General features: G+C 39.5%; 2 protein-coding genes across 2 annotated transcripts in view; one reads left to right on the plus strand and one right to left on the minus strand.

The window, feature by feature from the left end:
• C1QTNF4 (C1q and TNF related 4) overlaps positions 1-14,180 on the plus strand; it is a 25,201-nt gene extending 11,021 nt beyond the window's left edge. Inside the window, exon 2 of the mRNA XM_034417568.3 lies at positions 12,438-14,180. Coding sequence (XP_034273459.1) covers positions 12,440-13,561 — 1,122 coding nt within the window. The 5' untranslated portion in view covers positions 12,438-12,439 and the 3' untranslated portion in view covers positions 13,562-14,180. The remainder of the gene's footprint in view (positions 1-12,437) is intronic.
• Positions 14,181-14,433: 253 nt separating this feature from the next.
• Positions 14,434-21,253, minus strand: FAM180B (family with sequence similarity 180 member B). The gene is made up of 3 exons (XM_034417570.3): positions 20,659-21,253; positions 17,423-17,490; positions 14,434-16,230 (listed from the first exon to the last, which is right to left on the minus strand). The coding sequence occupies exons 1-3, from the start codon at positions 20,744-20,746 to the stop codon at positions 15,781-15,783; spliced, it is 606 nt and encodes a 201-aa protein (XP_034273461.1). The 5' UTR covers positions 20,747-21,253; the 3' UTR covers positions 14,434-15,780.
• Positions 21,254-22,070: the final 817 nt, after the last annotated feature.

Raw genomic sequence — 22,070 nt, forward strand, 5'->3', positions numbered from 1 at the left:
CAGGCAGCTGGTCTTAATAAGCTTAATAACAGGGTGCCTTAAACCCCTGTACTGCCAAGGCTCCTTCATTTTGCTATTGAAGGATAAGATAACGTTTATTGTTGTTTTTTTCCTGTGGGTACTGTGACACATATTAAAAATGAAATTCTGTTGCCTGCTCTCAGAAGTGTACACCTACATAACACACATGTAGATATGCTAGCTATACACATACATATGCTTATACCTACACCCTAACATATAAATATAAATAAATATTAATCAGAAAGGAGAAAGAATTAATCAGTTCAACAGGTAACCTGGTTTGGAATTACCTGAGCTCATATATACCATTCAGTTTGCTATTATGTTTCACTGGTGAAAAAGAAGACAGACAATCAGATTAATCTCTCTCATGAATGATAAGAAAGATTTGAAATCCTTTTCCAATCGGAAGATAGTATCAACAATCAACAATTATCTTTATTGCCCAAATGATAGTCATAGTCAAAAAGAGGCATAAGAGGAAGCAATTACACAAGGCATGTATGAGAACAATGATGGCACAACATTATTGCTGAGAATACCTTATTAAGGTCCTCTTAGTAAACCTTGAAGATTGATTACTAAAAGGGTGTCATCAGTTAGGTATCATAAAGAAAATTCAAGCTTAACAATTTTTATTCATCCACCTTAGAGTGGATGAATAAAGAGTTTAGTAAAATAGTTAAAACACCAGGCTAGAAACTGGGAGTCTGTGAGTTCTAGTCCCATCTTGGGCATGGAGCCAGCTGGGTGACTTTGAGCCAGTCACTTTCTCCCAGTGCTAGGCAGAAGGCAAGAGTAAACTACTTTCACAAATCTTTCCAAGAGAAGTCCATGAATCTGTCCAAGCAGTTGTCAGGAATCAATAATAACTTCAACACACACACACACACACATCACAATTTGCTTGGACTTCAGTAAGGTATTTGACAAAGTAGACCACAACCTACTACTAGATAAGGTAGAAAAATGTGAATTAGAGAGCATCACCACCAGATGGATTTGTAACTGGCTGATCTACTGCACTCAACATTCAATGGAAATGCATCAACATGGAGGGAAGTATGCAGTGGGGTACCTCAAGGCTCGGTCTTAGGTCCATTACTCTTCAATATCTTCATCAATGATTTAGATCAGGGGATAGATGGGAAACACATCAAATTTACAACACCAAACTGGCAGGAATAGCCATCACTCCAGAAGATAGGCTTAAGATACAGAAGGACCACAATGTAAAAAAGATGTTCGAAGTCTAGAAAGAATGCAGAGAAGAGCAACAAAGATGATTAGGGGACTGGAGGATAAAACATATGAAGAACGGTTGCAGGAACTGGGTATGTCTAATTTGATGAAGAGAAGGACTCGGGGAGACATGATAGCAGTGTTCCAATATCTCAGGGGTTGCCACAAAGAAGAGGGAGTCAAACTATTCTTCAGAGCACCTGAGGGTAGAACAAGAAGCAATGGGTGGAAACTAATCAAGGAGAGAAGCAATTTAGAACTAAGGAGAAATTTCCTGACAGTTAGAACAATTAATAAGTGGAACAACTTGCCTGCAGAAGTTGTGAATGCCCCAACACTGGAAATTTTTAAGAAGATGTTGGATAACCATTTGTCTGAAGTGGTGTAGAGTTTCCGGCCTGGGCAGGGGGTTGGACTAGAAGACCTCCAAGGTCCCTTCCAACTCTGTTATTCTGTTATCATTACAAAATTTTAATATGAAAACAAAACTATTCTTGTTTAAAAGGCTTGCTAATTAAAGCATCATTACACTATATTAGAATAAGGGAAGATAGAGCTTAGGAAAACGATCGTTGTTGTATTTTAAAACAAGTATTTCAGAACAGCATATATTCTTAAAACTTATTTTCCTGTTACAGACAGTTCCTGTTCAAATAAAACATCTAAACCAACAATGACAAAATATGAGCTTTGAAAGTGGGCTTGGGAATCTAATAACTTCTGAGCTCTGGAAATCTCATTACTGGATGACAACGAGCAAATTCCCATCTCATCATTTATATCACTCCAATTGGGCTACTCTCAGGTTCTTGGGAAAAGGGGAACGTATAAGTGTGATAAATAGCATTAGTCGCTTTAAGATAAACATGTTTTTCATTAAATGAAAAAAGCAAAAACAAAACAAAACCCAGTATTCTCTAGGAAGATATAGAATCCTAAGCAGTGCACAAATGCTACCAAGTTATTTACTGAACACTCAGAAGAAGCAATGATGTAGTGCAAATCCAGGAAAATATGTCCTTTAGATTAAACTACATGGACTAGTTTTCACATAATACATTTTGGGTACTGTAATTCACATACCCTTGAAATACAGTATCTTGGGGAAAGATGATGTTGTGGGAACAGTACAGGAAGAAAGAATTAACAATCTCACTCTTCATACCTAATCTAATTAATAACCTCCACCTCAAGTCCATTTCATCATTTTAAAAAAATAGCCATAAAACCCAAGCTAAACCGATTTGACCTTGAATGGCCTTGTCAGTTCTGAGAGTATCTCAAGAAAACAGATTTGCAAGCATCAAAATTTACATCTTTTCAGAGGATTCGGACAGTCCTAGTGCTGACTGTGAGTAGGCTGGACCCAGCGGACTGGTGAGATCACTGCCCTAATTTTCATCCCTTATGCTAAACATCTGTACCTCTTGGCAAAAAGACTTTGCACACATGCACGCACAAACACATACACACACACAGCCCTCTGTGTTATTCACTAAGCAACCCTTCGATCTGGATACAGTCATAACAGCATTTAGAATTCTAGAAAAAGCTGTTATTGAACAGAAAGAGCCTTCCGGCTTAGACTGTCAGTCCAATTATGAGACTAGCATTTCTATAACTGTGTCTGCTGACCTTCAGGGCAAAGAAACAAGACATTAATGCTGACCCTTTATAATGTTGTGACAAACAATTGTGACCTGCAACCAAATCTTGAAAAATGGAATGCTCCTGACTATTGTCAGGAGACTAGCCATAGCATTTCCTTTTTCTTCTCTTCTGTTTTCTGCCCTTTACCAATCAAGGGAGTCTACAGAGTATGTTGGGGAGAAAAAACCAAAAACAAAATAGCAACCAAAATTGTATAATTGAAGCTTTGTACATTTTTATGTCTATTTCGGAACACCCTGCTATTCACTTTGCTCTTAATTTCACAAACTGTCCTGCTGTGTACTCGGTCTTTACTGACCTACTTCATGGGGAATTCTACCCTGGGTTGTCTCTCACCCCAATTTTGTGTGTGTGTTACTCTAAGTCTGTTAATATCTTCTTGTTGTGTTATTAGAGCTACATACAGTAGAGCATTTGAAAACTTGAGATAGCAATTAGTAACAATAATTGATCTTGTGGGTATTATTTAAGTTATCAGTTAAAGCAAGAAATGAAATGTAAAGGAAACTTGCAGTCAAAGTTTCTTGGTAAGTTTACACAACCTGTTCTCCTCAGATAGGAGGTTTCAAGAGTTGTGGGTCAAATACAACTACAGGAAGCCAGGTTTGAGAATGCAAGGCATTGTAGTCGCACTGTGCCTGGCCTTTGGTTTCAATAGCGAGTGACTTGTGAGAAGAATTCTCCTAGCCAAAGGCTCCTATCTGCAGAAATGAGGAGGGATGTACTTCTTTCTGAATTGCCCTCCAAAAATCTTCTCCAGAATTTTCCTATTGTGGAACAATATAGAATTGTCTGGAATTGTAGAAGGTTACAGAATGAGAGGGAATTGTCCAAAAAGTTATCTCCCTACATTTTACTAACAACATTTCTCTGTTGTATTTGAAATCTTCAATGATCAGAAGGAAGCTTCTATTAATAGTAGTTGAAGCTGGAACCAAGCTCTGGTTGAAATGTATCATTAAGGATACATAGATACATAGATACATGCATACATACATACATACATACATACATACATAGGATATAGAGTAGGAACTTAACTTATTCAGACATTTTATTCTTTGGTGTTTGTTAGATCTTTGGGACAATTATACATTGGAAAATGTTTGCACCAGTGGTGGGTTCCTCCCAGTTCCGCCCAGTTCCGCCGAGCTGGTAGCGGTGACGATATGACGTCACCGAACCAGTTCTCTTTGTTCAGGAGCTGGGCCCTCCCACCCCCCCGCATTATTCTTAGCTTTTATTTGACCCCACCCCCAATCTATTGCTGCTTCCCGAGTCCCAGCTGATCGGCTAGAAGGAAAAAACCTGTTTAAACTCTTGCCGCGGGGCTTCAAAGGGCCGCCCTACAGCTGATCAGTGTTAAAAGGCAGTGTGGTGGTAGACCAGTGCCTCCAAAAACAAATGAGTAGACCGGTGCCTGCAAAAATAAATGGGTAGACCGGTGCCTCCAAAAACGAATGAGTAGACCGGTGCCTCCAAAAACAAATGGGTAGACCAGTACAGCTCTGCAAGCAGTTAAAAGCTTGGTAGACCAGTACCTTTGCTAAATCCTAAAGAATTGTCACATGACCATCAAGCCACGCCCACAAAATAAGACACGGCCACAGAACCGGTAGTAAAAAATTTTAGAACCCACCCTGGTTTGCACCCCTAATAAGACATAGGAAAGGCAAAGGAAGTGTGATGGTTCTCTTCAAACAGTGTGTTGCTCTGCATGCTCTAAAATCCTGAAAGCATCCAGAGTAAAGAGAGAGTTTTTATTTTATTGAGATTTCTTTTGAATTCTCATGAGAGAGAGAGAAGTCATTCCTTTGCCAGCATTAGCATTTCCCATCAGTTAAATAATGTTCTGGGAGACCTGAAGGTCCTCTGGTACCAGAAGGAACAGCTGAGAATTTCTGCCATGATTAAGCAGTGAAAAAATGTCTAATATGAAAAGAGAGTCTCTCTGGGACCAGAAAGCTGCTGAGCAACTGCTGAAATAATTGTACTGAATGCAGAAAATAAAGCTGAAGTGAAAACATTCGAGTTCAGTCCTTCGAATTACCTATTGAGGTTTTGCTCATTCAGCTGTGGCATATTAACCTTGAAATCCCCATGTGGTTTATTATTATAATACATAAATGATATGAATTATTCCTGCTTTGGGACTTTTCAGCAAAGGTAGAAGCCTCTCCTAAGCAAGGCATTGTCCTATGCCAGGGCTGTCAAACTCACGGCCCAAGGGCTGGATGCGTCACTCGCTGGCCATGCTTGCACCTTGTTTAGCAAAGGGGAAGGGTCACAATAAGTCATGTGATGCTGCCGTGACACCGCGAGTTTGACACCCCGTCCTCTGCTGTTACATAGATTAGTGACATACGGTCATTGGCTTCTGATAATTAGATCACAAAATGTAAACTGTAATGTGAGGGTTCTTTGCTTTCCAAGGATTGGACACAGCACAGTGTAGCATTGTGTATCTGTACACAATGCTTTATGCAGCACACACATTCCACATCAATAGTCTATTGCTCTGGGTCAAGTCCACATTTCTAGGACTTTGCAAGGACTTTTTCAGTGGACATAATCTGGAGACTATGGGTATACATCCCCATTCATGTACCTCTCAAGCCAAGGTAACTCTTACTGCTTTCAGGTTCACCTCAAATTAGAAGGAATCTGAAAGTACATTTTCCAATTAACAATTTTAATTAAAAAGCATAAGCTTTCATGAGGTGTTGCTCACCTCAACAGATGCCTGGAATAATATCAAAACATTTAACATTTCAGAACACTTTATTACAGACCTCAAAGTAACCTTGGAAAAATTAGACTTTAAAGTATCTACCTGTCCTACCAGATTAGATAGGGTGAGCGTGAGTCCAAAGATGCAAAGGTTCCCTATTCTTTTATCCTTGTGGAGAGCTGTGAAAATCTGGCTTTTCTCCCAAGCATTGGACTAGGATAGGGGTTGAGCTATGAGGATGAATGGTCTGACCTGAGGGAAAGGGGAAGGTAAAAGTAAAGGTTCCCCTCGCACATATGTGCTAATCATTTCTGACTCTAGGGGGCGGTGCTCATCTCCGTTTCAAAGCCTAAGAGCCAGCGCTGTCCGAAGACATCTCTGTGGTTATGTGGCTGGCATGACTAAACGCCAAAGGCACACAGAACACTGTTACCTTCCCACCAAAGGTGGTCCCTATTTTTCTGCTTGCATTTTTTACATGCTTTTGAACTGCTAGGTTGGCAGAAGCTGGGACAAGTAACAGAAGTTCACCCTGTTACGTGGCACTAGGGATTCAAACCATTGAACTGGTATTTTTGTTTTTAACTCGTTTTTTTGTAATGGATTATGAGCAGTCTAAAGTCATCATATAAGATAGGTGGCCAAATCAGTCCTGTTGGTAAATAAATAAATCATTTGATACTAGTTGTCTGCACTATGAACAATTTGTAGAATACTTAATGTATGACATATGAATGAATCAAAGAGAAAATGGTTTCATGTCCATGCTAACCAGAGGTTTGGCAGGCTATTCATTTGGTGATTTGATGATTCTTATAACCGAGATATTTGAAACTGTCCTTAAACATTACAATGAATGTGATGTATTAAATGCAGTTAACCAGAAAGTGCCTGGATTTTCTAAGGCATCATATTATCAAATATGGGGATATATGTAAAATAGTCTGTTTAGCTATTGAGTTTCATTTCTTTCAACATCTTGATATTTCATCTATCTTACTGATTTAATTGATTAACCAGATAGCTGAACTGACAATATACTAATTTAAAACCCGATTAGGAAAAGCTCCATTTTCTGTAGTTGGAAAACATATTGCAGTTGGTTTGCAGTTTTAATGTGAGTTATAATATTTTTTTAAAAAAATATCTTTATTAAATATTTACAGTAAAATTAACACATAATAATGATTGGAAAACAATATAAGAAATGAAATGTAAGGACACATAAATACAAGACTAAAACGAAACAACAAACATGACTAACTGAGAGTTAAACTCACTCTCCAATTAATATTAACTAATATCATCCTAACTAAACATTTCAATACAATCAAGTTCTTTTAATTATCTACAAAACAATTGGCCTGTTTTTTTCAAAATTATAAAGAATTATATAGCCTATTAAGTATCTATTTAATCTAATAAAACGATCTTATCACCCTAGGTTTAACCTTTTTTTAAGCCAGACAAAGCATCTGTCCCAACTTTTATTATATATTGAGTCTTTCTTATCTTTTAATATATATGTTAACCTGTCCATCTCAGCACATCAAAGAATCTTATTTATTATCAGATGGTCAGGGGGCGTATCTGCATCTTTCCACAGTTGGGCAAATGCCATTCTCGCCGCTGTTGAGACATGGACAAATATGTACCAATCCTTGTTGTCAATGTGGTCCGGTCTTATTCCTAATAAGTAGAGGTCTGGGTGAAGGGGAAAGCTCACACCTGTTATTTCCAGCAGCCACTGCTGTATTTTCCCCCAATAACGTCTAGTCGACAGACAAATCCACCACTAATGGAAGAAAGTACCCTTGGCCGACCCACATTTCCAACATCTATCAGAGGATCCTGGGAACATCTTAGCGATTCTGGTGGGGGGGAGATACCAACGGTAGATCATCTTATAAAAGATCATCTTATAAAAATGTGAGTTATAATATTTTGATTTGTTTTGACTTCCAGGTCATTAAGAGCATAGCCGCATGTAGAATCATTTATGGGAATTTTCCAATTGCTTCTGCCACTTCAAATGGACATCTTTTAACATATGCTAAGTTGCATTCATAAATAAAGTTCATAGAAACCTTATTGTCAACCACAGTGCTGCCTCTGGATGGGCAAGCACTAATTATGAAGGAGCCCATTTGCAGTTTAGGACTTCTTCTAGACCAGTATTTCTCAAAGTTGGCAAGACATGTGGACCTCAATTCCTAGAATTCATGCAGAAGGATTCTGGGAGTTGAAGTCCACATGTCTTAAAGTTGCCAAATTTGAGAAACAGTGCTCTAGACTCCATGATGCCTACTAGAACAGCAGTGGAGACCATCAGAAGTGGCAGCACTATTGATCTGGAATAGCCTGCCCTTGGAGATCAAACTCATCCCTCTCTTCTGGCTTTCAGGAAGTGATTGAAAATTGAATTATTATAGACGGCATTCTCTTGATTAATATAGTGCATCGTTTATTTTTAATTTTTTTGTCATTTCTGTTTTCACTGAGGTCTTATATTGTATGGAGTAGAGTTTATGATGGATGTGGTAATTTCTGTGGTACTCCCTGTAAACCATGAGTTATTTGATTGCAGCAGGCTACAAACTCCAGAAACAAATAAATAGTTCAAATTTTCTTCCTCACCCAAAGTACTTCAGCAAATGTGCCATCGTTTACACTGTGAGCAGCAGAAGTAGTGCTAGAATTTGGCAAACACAATGGTTCTGTTTCAAATGGTCATGTGCTTAACAATGTGCAGACCAGAGGTGGGTTTCAGCAGGTTCTGACCAGTTCTGGAGAATCAGTAGTGGGAATTTTGAGTAGTTTGGAGAACCGGTAGTAAAAATGCTGACTGGCCCCGCCCCATCTATTCTCTGCCTCCCAAGTCCCAGCTGATTGGGAGGAAATGGGGATTTTGCAGTAACCTTCCCCTGGAGTAGGGTGGGAATGGAGATTTTACAGTATCCTTCCCCTGCCATGCCCACCAAGCCACACCCACCAAGCAACGCCATGCCCACCAAGCCACACCCATAGAACCGGTAGTAAAAAAAATTTGAAACCCACCACTGGTGCAGACCTTAACATCTTTCATCATCTCCATAATCTTCCTTGGTATTTATGTGAAGTGACTGCTTGGGCATGCTGATAACATTTAAAATGGAAGCCAGTGAAGCAGTGGTCAAAATATGTCAAGAAAAACACATTGCTGCACATGCTGCTCTGTTGAACCAGAAGAGTTGATTATTAACTGGATCCACTACACACACATCCTCCACACACACATACATACACACACACACACACACACACACACACACACACGGATCATCCATGGAACATGCCTTGGGAATGAGGAAAAATGACTGGAAAATCCTGTTAACTGAACAAATGTCTGATCGGTGATACTGTTCTGCCCCAGCTCTGGATTTCCACGGATATTGACACACACCAACGGTCCTTATCAAATTTATTAAATAGCAAGAATAAACCAAAGTCTGGCAAAGGTTGGCAAACAGCCCAGAAAACAAGATACGATAAGACTTTTCCAAAAATGCTCTGATGATAATTACAAATTGTTTCCAGCAAGAAACTTACTAACCACGTGTGACTTAAATAGGCTAAGGGAGTGGCCAATTATCCTCAAGCCTTACTCTCGAGGAGACCTCCTCCTCCTGAGTAGCCACTCCTGCCTTTTGGCAGCCCTGCGTGCTCGAGCATTGAGAAGAGGCTCCTCCACTTCACTCTCTCCACTTGAAGGAGCCTCTGGAGGTTCGAAGGCCCTGGCTGAGTCTCTGCCTCTGGCACCACATCCTCTTCAGCCTCCTCACTGTCCGACGCAAGCGCCGGTTATGCAGGCTGCTGGCGCGACACCACACCAGCCTTCTTGTCGTCGGGATCAGCCACAATCTGCGCAGGCCGCTGGCGGGCCACAATAGATACTGAATACATTGTTCTTTCAGAAAATATAAATGTAGAAAGGAACCTAATGTTGTTCCTTTTTTGGATTTAAGAAGTAGGCCTGGTTCTATTGTGGAAGCATCCCGAACATACTTGGACCATCTTCTTATCATTTCCAGCCTACGCACAAATAAATACATGATGTTGGGTTTCAAGAAAGTCTTGCCATCACCATCTCTGAATGCACAAAAAAACCTCAGCCAAATAAACTATTAGAGATTTTTCAAAAAGAGGAAGATAGTTGGGAGGGGAGGGGGGAAATGATTGCTGTTCATAAAATAGGAATTCATCCTAAGTTTTCCTGAGGTAAATAACATTTTTCAAATCACTTCTAACTCCATTACACTTCAGTCGGTTGAATCCAAATGTGTTCTCTAATCCAATATTAATATCTAAAGTGAAAAAAATGATCTTGGCATACCATCCTTTATGTCCACTTTTGTCAAGTGGATCTCATATATTTTATTTGTCATTTATTTCAAGTATAGCTTGCTGTTTCATGCACCGATTCCAAAGAGTGAGAAACCTTTTATTTCAATATTTCCAAGTGTAATTCATTTGTTCTGCAAAAGAAAACAAGGTTTGCCCTGAGACTGCCAATAGTGGTGTGATCTACAGCACTGTTTCTCAACTTCGACAGCTTTAAGATATATAAATGTCAATTCCCAATTATGCCAGCTGGAGAATTCTGGGAGTTGAAGTCTACATGTCTTAAAGTCATCAAGGTTGAGAAATGCTGGTCTAAAGAATATTTTTACAAATGGAAAGCACTTAAACAAGATCATCACTATCCCCATCCTGCTGTTAGTTTGGATAGCGGGATGAGCTAATAAGAATGGAGAATCATTTTTCTTCCTTTATCATAGTTCCCTTTTCCTGAGATTGAGACTAGAAATGTGGGGTAGGAACAGTGGTGAAATCCAAATTTTTTTACTACCAGTTCTGTAGGCGTGGCTTGGTGGGTGTGGCTTGGTGGGCATGGCAGGGGAAGGATACTGCAAAATCTCCATTCCCACCCCACTCCAGGAGAAGGATACTGCAAAATCCCCATTCCCTCCCCACTCCAGGGGAAGGATACTGCAAAATCCCCATTCCCTCCCCACTCCAGGGGTAGGATACTGCAAAATCTCCATTTCCACCCCACTCTGGGGCCAGCCAGAGGTGGTATTTGCCGGTTCTCCGAACTACTCAAAATTTCTGCTACCGGTTCTCCGAACTGCTCAAAATTTCCACTACCGGTTCTCCAGAACCTGTCAGAACCTGCTGGATTTCACCCCTGGGTAGGAATCAGGCTGCACTGATTTCCCTTAAGAAAACCTGTGGCTCTGGAGTTTCTCTCAAATCTGTTGGAGATTATTGTCCTTTAGTGAACCATCATATACATGATTTATCAAAGACACGCTGTCACCCTCCAGTGTACACCTTCCAAAGAAACTGATTCCTAAGTAAGTAGTATTACCTCTGAATGTCTCTTTGCTTAGATGTAGGATGAGTGCATGTGACAGTAGCATGTCTGCAATACCAACTTTTCACCTAAGACAGTATTTAGCTCTGATGAAAGAGTCCTCCGAATTTGTAGACTGTTGATGGCAATAGACCAGCTTTGAAGTGACAGGGAGAGACAGAGATGGCAGACAAGAGATCCCAGCCACCAGGCCTTCCGACTGAGTGACATTTTAATGAGCCTGGGAGAAGAAGGACTGTGAATGGAGCTTCATGTCTTGGCAGTGACTGACAGGCTTGTTCTCAGATTGAAAGTAACCACGGATCATGTTTTGGCCTCTTGTCATTAGAATCATAAATACTGGAGCAGGAGAAATGCATTAGGTGTTATCTTTTCTTAAATCCCACCAGTGTGATTCACTGCAGTCACAGAATTTGGATCTATTACTTTAACAACATATTTTGCTTTATTATAGAAATATTTTTCCCTTTGCATTCTTACACACACATTCACACCCACACACACCTTTCTTCAGATTTCTCAAAATCATCCTTACTGTTACTGTTGGCAATGAGATGGTGTCATTTAGGCCAACTTGGTGGGGATTGGGAGGAGGCGGAAAATGGAAATGTGAGTTCTGCATTCTTCTTTAATCAAGTGAATATAATCGAACAAAGAATCAGCATCTGAATATTCATGTTTTTTGGACAGCTAATCTTAAAAGCTTTTGACTAGCCAGCTAAATGAAATAAAGTCTCATATTTTTTAAAAAAAAAAAACCAATAATAGCAATAATAACAATACACAGCTGTTAATTTCTGGAAACTGAAACACAAGGAGATTACAACAGTAAATTAGATGGGGAAAAAGAATTAAGAATGTTTTTTAAAACTGAACTATACAACTCAATTAAGTTACTGCAGCAACAGTATTTTGATACAAAATCAGTATCGAAAATATTTGTTTGGAGACATCCTGTCGATATTAAATACAGACCTAACTTGTTCCCAAACTAATCCTACCTAATTGCATTTCAATGAGGACAACGGTGTAGCCATACTTACATTTCTGCAGATTAACAGATATTTTTTCAGGTTTGAGAATTAATAGTGACATATATCTATATTCAGACATAGTCTGTGATACTGTCTTCTGCATGTTTACTAAGTATTATATCCTGTTGCATTTTCAATGTAAAATACGTATTCCTATTATGCTTCCAATAAAGAGCTGGTATCAGATGTAGCAGTGTCTGGGTTTTATCTGTTGGCTATACAAAAGTAAGTAAAGTTTTAAGGCTACTCTCTGGTCGAAAAGCAGTTTTTGAATACATTGGTTAAATTGTCTCCTCCCCTCCATTTTTTTTTTTTTTAGATATGATGACCCAGTGGAAAGATCAAATTTTATTTGGCCTTCTCTTCCATTTGGCCTTCTGCTTTGTATATGGCTTCCCTGCTGATTCCGGGACTGAATTCCGATCTGCCTTCTCTGTCGCTAGGACCAGCAGCATGGAAGGAAGCACCGAGATGGTGATCACCTTTGATAAGGTCTATGTAAACATAGGGGATGACTTTGACCCCAAAGCTGGACTATTTCGATGTCGTATCCCTGGAGCCTACTATTTCTCCTTCACTGTCGGAAAGTACCCCAAGAAAAATTTATCAGTCATGCTAATGAGAAACAAGAATGAAGTGCAGGCAATTGTATATGATGAACATCACCGTAAAGAGCGAAAAGTGGCCAGCCAAAGTGCCATGTTACAATTGGACTATGGTGATACTGTGTGGCTACGTTTACACGGGGATCCAAAGTATGCCCTGTATAGCAATGTGGGCCCCTATACAACTTTCAATGGGTACCTCATTTATCCAGACACCTCTAGCTACTTTCAAAATAGAGTAGGCTCTCCAGAACTAGGAAAAGAACCATCTCAGCCTCCCTCTCATGTTCTTCAGCAGCTTTCCATCAACCAAAACCAAGTCTCAGAAAGACTCCTGCTTTCTGATGAGCCAGCTAGACCACAGGATCCTCGCTCTGCCTTTTCAGCTGCTCGTTCCGAAAGCCTCCTAGGATCGGATGAAAAGCAAACCCAGCATGAGCCCATCACATTTGACACAGAGTTTGTGAACATTGGGAATGACTTCAATTTTTCAACCGGCATCTTTACATGTCGTGTTCCAGGCGCCTACTATTTTTCATTCACCATTGGTAAAATGCCTTTCAAAACAATGTCAGTAAAGCTGATGAAGAACCACAATGAAGTTCAGGCCATGATCTATGATGATAACCACTCCAAAAGGCGGGAGATGCAGAGCCAGAGCATTATGTTTCCTCTGCAAGCTGGTGACATTGTCTGGCTCTACAGTCACCAGCATGATGGCTATGGTGCTTACAGCAATCATGGCAAATACATAACCTTCACCGGCTTCCTTGTCTATCCAGAGACTAAGACAAAATTCTCTTCAGATTCCAACATTTCTCCAGGGTCAAATCTCTAAATGTGCATATACAACATAAGCATAAGAGTATTCCAGATGCAGCAGACTCTTGTGCAGATCCTGGACAAATACCATTCTTCATGTGAGAAGATACAAGCATGCTATTACATGTCCAGTGTATTCCTTATGGACACCTTCCTTGTGTTTTCTGCCTGCAGAGCCATTGTTGTTTCTCTCATTCATCCCTAGAATGACATCCACAAGTTGGTGTGTTTTGTTCATTATTACTGTTAGACATAAGACTAAAGCATGAGTCAATTTGGGGAGTAAAGGAATAGGGGGAGATAAATGAGATATGCAAATTAGGACATTTGAAAAATGCTGAAAAGGGTTATATGGTCAAAGGCTCCCTCTGCAGAACGTTTGAGAATTGATAACATTCTGTTCAACTGTTGGCAAACATCACAAGAGAGGGATAGATATAATGGGACACCAAATAAAGCCTGAAACTAAAAGGATTGTGTGTATTTGTACATTTGATGTCGCAATATTCAAGCCTTTCCATTCATGAAAAAGGATCCCAAGCTTTAAATGTGTAGTATGTTTGTAGTGTATCTCCAATAATTGAAGAATCATTTGATGTTTGATAAATTAAAAAGTACTGGATATTTTAAACAAATTTGAGTACTGTCAAATCCTTGTCAGAACTATTTCAGGGAATCTAATCTTATCCACAAAGCTATTCATCATTTAATATTAAAAGGGAGTACTATCTTGTAGGCTTCTATAAGTCTTCTTCTCCATCTAATACAGATTCCACCTGATAAATCAACTATGGATATTTTTAACTGATTGATCTATCAGCTAAAGTACCTCACTTATGTGTTAGCATGTTGGATTATTACAAAAGCAGAGACTTTATGCTTCCAAAGGAAATTATACGCACATTTTATATGACAGCTTACAATGGCAAAAGTACAACAGCTGTAACAAATGAAGAGAATCAGTTTGTTGAGTTCTTCTATGGTACTTTCTTTGATGACTATACTTTTAAAAAGTTAAAAGATAAATTAAGGATTTAGTTGCTAGAGCATTTCTACTGTATATTTTATTTTGCCCACAAAGAAATTGTTTTGGGGGAACTGGAACTGTTTTGGTAGAACTGGAGACTCCAGGTATAACCATCTGTTCCAACAAGTTTTGGATGCTAAATTGTCTATTGCACTATTGAGCAATCAACTTAAGGTGGCAATATAAAATATTTCTTAGTTATGACCATACAGTCATGAGCTTGTAAATTTATATTTTAAAATATAATGTAGCCTTCAGAATTTCCAGTTTCCAAGGTGAATATATATAATGTCCTCACCTTATTTACTGTATATGTAAAACCTGTTATTTTATCATTTACAAATAGGATATTCAACTTTTTAAAGGCATTTTAAATTGCCTGATGAAACACCTCCCAACCCTTTTTTTCAAATGTTCTGTCTCTGTTCCCTTTTTATGCAGATCCTGTGTTTTAGTTGTAAGGTTTTCCGCCATTGCTACAATATAACAGAAAGAAAATGAAGAAATGTAGTGGCTTAAGCACTGCTTTCTCAAAATTATCCTGCTAAATAGATAATTGTTCTTATAATGACAAGATCTTCCTTTTAACATGCATCTGTTTTCTTATCATTTATGCTACGTGAGAAGATAATTTGTGTTCTCTAACAGCAGTTAGCATGGTCCTATTTTCACTGAAACCTAATCCCAGCCAACGGCAAGCCAACTCTCCACTGAGAAAAGTAATCTCTGAATGGGACATCTTAGAGCAGGGTCTCCAACCCTGACATCTTTAAGATTTGTGGACCAACTCCCAGAATTCTGGAGTTGAAGTCCACAAGTCTTAAAGTTGCCAAGGTTGGAGACCCCTGCCCTAGAGGGAGAGGGAGAGCAGTGTCCAAGCTCCAGGGTCAGCCTTCTCTAACTTGGCGTTCTCCATATGTGTCAGGATTACAAGTCCCAGAATTCTTTGTCGGACTAGTTATGACTGGATGTTGTAAATTCTAGTATATCTCAAGGTCATTGGGAAAGGCTCTCCTAAATCAGATTACATTAAAGAACAAAGGACTGTCTACTGAAGTTGGGAAAACAAAGCAAGAAGATTGCTACTTTGGTCCATGCAGTCTCAGATAATGTTACAGAGATCAAAGAACTTCAAATGTATTTCTGTATTTTAGTGCGCATTTAATGGGGTGAAAGATGACTCAAGTTTTGCTCTTTATGCAGGAAAATCAGTTTCCTTGAGTCATAACGAAGCTGGGCTGATAGAATTTCTTCAATGCGCTAACATAGGCAGGCATTTCCTGCCAAGGCCTGGAGGCTAAATGTTGAACAGAATCAGTCAGTTCCTCAGGACAGAATTGTTTGCAGAGCTCCCGGAGGATTTCATTGACCAGCTGAGAGAAAAGGTTGATCCACAGATTTTTATCCAGACCTTGGACAATGCGAATCTGGTAAGCAGTAAAGATAGTAGTGAAAACAAGCTGCTCAAATTCCTCCGGAGTGATCGGGGTGTCAGACTGAGAGAAATGATCCAGGTATTCTTCGATTCCTGATGGATTTTTGGGAATTTTATGCTGAAAGATCCAGAGTAAGCGCTTTGCAGGACGCAGAGTGGCGAATTCTTCATCTTCTATCTTGATGGTCTCATTTGCCGTAATTTCAATTCCTCCCCAAAGTAACTGAAAAAGAGGAAGTATGAGGAAATAGTGGAGACTTTTTCCAAGTCTCCAAATTTGGGCTTGGATGATATTCAGTGCTGAACAATGATCTAAGTTAACAGCCAGCATTCAGATGTCACACTGAACAAAACCATGCCAAGAGAAGCTCATTGTTCTAAAGCATGAAAATTGCTAACAGGATTAGGCAATGCTGAAACCAACGTGGTCAAAGCTGAATACTTATTTCCCTGTTAAATATTTTAAGTACATATGCAAAATATTTCATATGTATCAAATCCCATCATTTACAGTAATGATTAAAATATAAAATAATAATGGGAATAACAGGGAGATAGATAGACTAATAATTTAATAAATAAAAATGGATTTAAAAAAAAAAAGGCTATGAAAAGACCAAGATTGGGAGACATCATCTATCCCTTCATATTCTTCCCCTTCAGAAGCAATCTAAGGTGCAGAGTTAGCTCCAGGATGCCATCTCGTGGCTCTTTGCTAAACGAGTGCCACAGGTCCCAGCCATCAAAGTTAATTTCACCAGTCCTTGAGCTGGCAGAACAAGTTAACAAAAGAAATGGGTGGGATTTTCTTATCTTTGTTTCCCTTCATACCAGGCATTCCCTGTTGGCAGCAAAAGCAAGCACTGGCCTCTCTCCTTAAGGTGGAATGAGGAGGGGGAGGACTCATTGTGATGCTTTGAATGAGGGGTGGGGTGGAGAGGTTTTAGCCACCGACCAATCAATCAAACAGCTCAAAAGTTTGTGATCTGCCAATTGCACTATTTATGAACCGGGATCTATAATGTGATGTGAAGCAGGAAAGACCTCTCCCTATGTTTTGGCAGTTATCCCATCTTGAAAATGAAGTGCCTTAATTAAAATAACAATTAACTTGAGATCCCTAGCTATACAAAGCTGCAATAAGCCCAGTGCTATGAAGCAAAACAGATTCTGTTAAAGAATAACAACAACCCGATCACATTCTGCAGAACTAGGAAACGAGGAAGAATCATTTGAATAGTAATATAAACTTGATCATCCAGTGATAGTAGCATACAATTTGGAGGCAAAAATCCACAAACACTTACTAGAGAAAAATAAGGCGGTCCCACAAGCAACTAGAATAATCCCACATTAGACAACTGTACTGAATTTCCTCATTTTTCTGCTAAAGAGATGGATTTTGCTTATGTTACCTCTAATACGATCTCAGCATTCTCTTGAATATCTTTATCTGTACTGTTCTTAAGGTGAAATTGCTCATCTAGAAAATAGGAATAAAAATACATTTTGATTACAGGGATTAAGAAATAATATCCTTTGACCAATTTCCTTCATATCTGCAGTGATTTCTGATTTGCTTTTCTTGTTTGAAGATTTAAATAAAACAAAGTGTGATAAGCTCTAATAAAAAGTTAAAGCAATGATACTGTAATTCACCAAAGTTCCAAATCACTCCTAGTCACAGCTAGGTACCTAATGGGAACCTACAAAGTAAAAGAAGTATTAGCACTTAAATTGTGAGTGACATCACAAAAGTATGGAAGCTTCATTGGCTGGCAGTTGCTTCATCTGATGCTTTGATGCAATCATTACAATCCTTAGAGCTTTGGGATTGTCTGGTTTAAGCAAAATATAAATAAGATAATTGGAATCTAAGCAGCTCTAACAAAGGCAAAGGCTTGGGCTTATCCCTACTGCCCTGTCCATCACTAGAATAGATAGGCAAATGTTTTTGAGACAACATTGTCTCTATGACTTCCCCACTCACATCACAATGGTTGATAGTTACTTTAGAATTAGGAATTTAAAGTGCAGAGTTAACTACACAACTGCTGATGGAGCAAAATTATTTCTCACATTCTCCTTGGAAGCTACTAGGTCAGTGATGGCAAACCTTTTCGGCACCAAGTGCCCAAACCAGAACACATGTGCATGCGCGTGCATATGCACCAGGGGTGGGTTCCACTTACCTTTACTACCGGTTCGCAATGGGAGTGTGCACGCTTCTGCGCTTGCACAGATCACCCATGATGACGGCGTGGTGGGTGGGTGGAACCTCCCCCGGTTTTACTATTTTTCTATAAACTGGACCGAACCAGAAGCAATCCACCACTGATATGCACGTGCCGGAGTGCCGGAAACCCAAAGATCAGCTGGCTAGCATGTGCATGCCTGTTTTTTGGCTGTTTTCAGGCTGTTTGGGGGACCGTTTTTCCAGGCTGTTTTTAGGCAGTTTTTAGGGCTGAAAAATGGCCCTAAAATGGCCCAGAAAACGGCCCAAAAATTGGCCTGAAAACAGCCCGGAAATGACCTGGAAAATGGCCCAAAAAACAGTCTGGAGACAGCCTGGAAAAAGGCCCGGAAAACAGTCTGAAAAAGACCCGAAAACGGTCTGAAAACGGCCTAAAAACAGCCCAGAAAATGGCCTGTTTTCAGGCCATTTTATGGTGCTACAGCACCCGCAAAGACCAGCAGACTGGCGAGCATTACGCCGGAAACCAAAACAGCAGCTGGCAATGGCATACATGCCCATAGAGAGAGCTCTGTGTGCCACCTCTGGCACACATGCCATAGGTTCGCCATCATGGTACTAGCTAATAAATACAAAGAACAAATATAAATTGTTGTGTATCTTTTACTGCTTATAGAAAAAATACTGTATGGTGATCTAGATTTCAATCTAAATTCATTAACTTCAGGAATGGTTACTATTCAATAACTAAATCATGCACATATTTTTTTTGAAGAAATCTATGCTTCCAGGGAGAGTTACAGGCTCTTCGATCAAAGACAGATGTTTATAATGTTCAGTGACTTTTGGTTTGGAAAGCCATTTATTTTTTTCTAATACATAACTTTTGAGGCTCAAAGGCTGTGTTTTCTACATTCTGGTAAAATGACACTGAATAATTCTGTGTGAAGGCAGATTAAGTCCTGATAGGTATCATCTCAGGCAGGCTGGCATGACTTTTAAAAAGAAAGTTGTCTCTGGAAAGTATTTCTTTGCCTCTAAGAGCCAAATAACATATTAAAAGTTCCTGAAATTCAAAATGACTAATTTTTAGAGCTTGTTACATTGTCCTCTTCATCTGTCCCAGATATAATTGTTTCATATTCCATAACCCATTTATAATTAAATCAAAATCTGTGTAATCATTCAGCATTCTTTATTTTTGAAAAGGAAGCGATCCGCAATTGAGATGTGATTTTAAACAGAGAGAAGCAACCAAACAAAAACTATTAGAAGTTATACATGGAGATAGATCCATAATTGTTTTTGTTTTATAATGTACATTGCCCAGAAACTTTAGTTGTGATGGGTGGCTGTAGAAATCAAATAAATGAATAAATATTCCTGGTTTATAAAAAAAAATCTTTCAAGGAAAATCTATCCATGTTTATTCTAGATCTTAAACAGGAAAAAAAAATCTAATATCTTAAACAGGAAAAAAAATGCCACTAAGATCTAAGATTATACGTGAAGAATATTTGGGGTTTTCTTCTGTAAAAGTCAAAGGGCTGCATTTTAATTTCTAGTCTCACACTTTCAGGCATTTACAGTATAGCTGCATAAAAAGCAGCAAAACCATTAATGCAGATTCTCCTGACAGCCTTTCATAAAATCTGCATGTTCTGGAATCCTTTATCAGTTTAATTTGTTCCATGTACAATAAAAGCCTGGTGGCTTTCCTGCAAGAAAAATAACCTTTGCAAATATCTTTGCAGTTGTTTCAGTCTATTAAGATTGCTTAGGGTTATATGGCAGGAACCAACAATTTCCTACACAGCTGCACATAATGGGAAGCTTTCAGGCATATGTTTTAACCCTCTCGTAACAGGAATGCAGGATTCTCTGCCCTTGCCCTTCTCCCATCTATACAAGTTACTCCAAAGATACTTTTCCAGAAGGCAACTGGACTTTGTTTGTTTTTTTCTTTGAAAATGCTTCACTTCTCATCCAAGAAGCTTCCTCAGTTCTAAATTTAATTAATTAAACTAATTAATTTAGTGCTGGCAGAGGAGGCATGTTGCAGGCCCCATTCGAATCTGGCTGGTGGGGCCCCGGAGAAGAGCCTTCTCTGCCCTTGGCGCCTGCCCTTCGGAACATCTTGCCTCCTGGAGTGAGGTTGGCTCCATCCCTCCTGACCTTCCGCAAGAGCTTAAAGACCTGGTTTTGCCAGCTGGCTTGGGGCTCCAATGGAGGAGTTTCCCACTGGGGGTGGTTGATAGATTAATAACAGACCCCCTCTTATCCTTCCCACCCCCATTCCCATGTTTTAATTGGGGCTCGGTATTTACGGTATTTTATTTAAAACTTTCGGCTTTTATATAGTTTTATCTTTTAATATTGTAAGCTGTCCAGAATTACCATTTGGTAAAATGGGCGGCCAATACATTTTATAAAGAAATAAATAGACAAATAACCTACCTGTCTGGCTCTGGGATCCAGCAATCACAAAGAGAATCACAACTGCCCAGACAGAAAGTCTGAAGTGTAGCTGGAGACTCTGACCCATGTCGAGAAGAATCCTTGTCCCTTCTGCGGCCAAACACTTTGGGTGAAGATAATTCTGTTTACTGCAAATTCTTTCCCCTCTGTTCAATCCCAGAGGCCACTGCTGGAATAGTTTCTTTGCTCCAGTTCCAGTGCTGGGAAGAGTTTGCAGTAGACTTCTGTTCCCAAAAGGTAGTTTCCATCACAGTGCAAATGCTGAGCTTTCTGCCAACACCAGTCCCATGTATTTCCCACTTGGAGCACCAGGCTGTTCCTTATTTTATTTCTGGCATTTCATTTTAAGTTTCTGATGTGGGTTGTTGTTGTTTTTTAAATAATGGAAAGGACACTAAGTTTTTTGCTCTTAAAGCAAAGGGCATGCTTTAGAAACTAAAAGTTCGTATTAAATATTTAAAACAGACAGAGTCATAACAAGCCGATTTTCAACAGCCAAAGATGCTTCTTCCTTCAAGACAGGCAACAGCTTGCATTGCTGTGCTTAAACCATTACTGTTAACATTTGCTTTCCAGCAGTTTAACAGAAGACCAATCCTTACATACCATGGGAGGGTGGATCTGGCAAATCCCTCTGCTTTGCAGCATCCAGCACACATATTTCACTGGAAAGACAAGTCACTTTTCCGCTCCAAATCCACAGCAGTGTTCCTCAAGAAGGAAACTTGGTCACATAACACACCCCTCCCCACCATCTTCTAACATCAGCCGGACTACTGTAAGAAGCTGGATATTCTTTGTGAGTAGATCCTATGTAGAGATTCAGAAACCATCTGGGACAGCAGTTGGTTTTTGTTTGGTTATTTTAAAGGATTTCAGTACAATAGGATCACGAGACATTGAAGGCTTGTATTTCTACAGCTGGAGTGAATGAAAGGATGAAAGGTATGTACTAAGACAGTGATGGTAAACCTATGACACACGCCAAAGGTGACACGCCATGATGTTTTGGATGACATGCCAGCATTCACCAACATTAAGCAACAACTATTCTCAAAAGCATGTCCAGTTCTTGTGTGATTTTCAGAGGCTGAGGATGCCATGCAAGAATGCCCTTGCACGGTCTCTGGCCTCGTACAAAAGTGGTGCATCATCATCATCATCCTAGCCATTGTCTATCCATTGCACGACGAAGGCCTCTTCCATATGTTTCCAAGCAATACAGTCTTGAGCTTTCTTTTGCCAGTTGCCAATTCTTTTGCCACATTACTTGATGTTGTTGATCCATCTTGTTTTAAGTCTCTTTTGTGGATGCTTTTTAATCAAGTGGAAGTGGAAATGGGCCAGTCACATAGTAAGAGCAGCTGATGGCAGGTGGACTAAGGCAGTTA

This window comes from Pantherophis guttatus, chromosome 1, assembly GCF_059756535.1.
Source record: "Pantherophis guttatus breed Tessera chromosome 1, ASM5975653v1, whole genome shotgun sequence".
In the NCBI taxonomy this organism is placed as follows: domain Eukaryota; kingdom Metazoa; phylum Chordata; class Lepidosauria; order Squamata; family Colubridae; genus Pantherophis; species Pantherophis guttatus.

Bases quoted from the DNA above. Each gene is read 5' to 3' on its own strand.
- FAM180B (XM_034417570.3), bottom strand. From the start codon at position 20,746: ATGGGTCAGAGTCTCCAGCTACACTTCAGACTTTCTGTCTGGGCAGTT. The intron at 17,491-20,658 runs GTAGGTTATTTG...CCTATTTTCTAG, and splicing joins TGGATCCCAGAGCCAGACAG to ATGAGCAATTTCACCTTAAG. The intron at 16,231-17,422 runs GTAACATAAGCA...CCTCTTTTTCAG, and splicing joins ATGCTGAGATCGTATTAGAG to TTACTTTGGGGAGGAATTGA.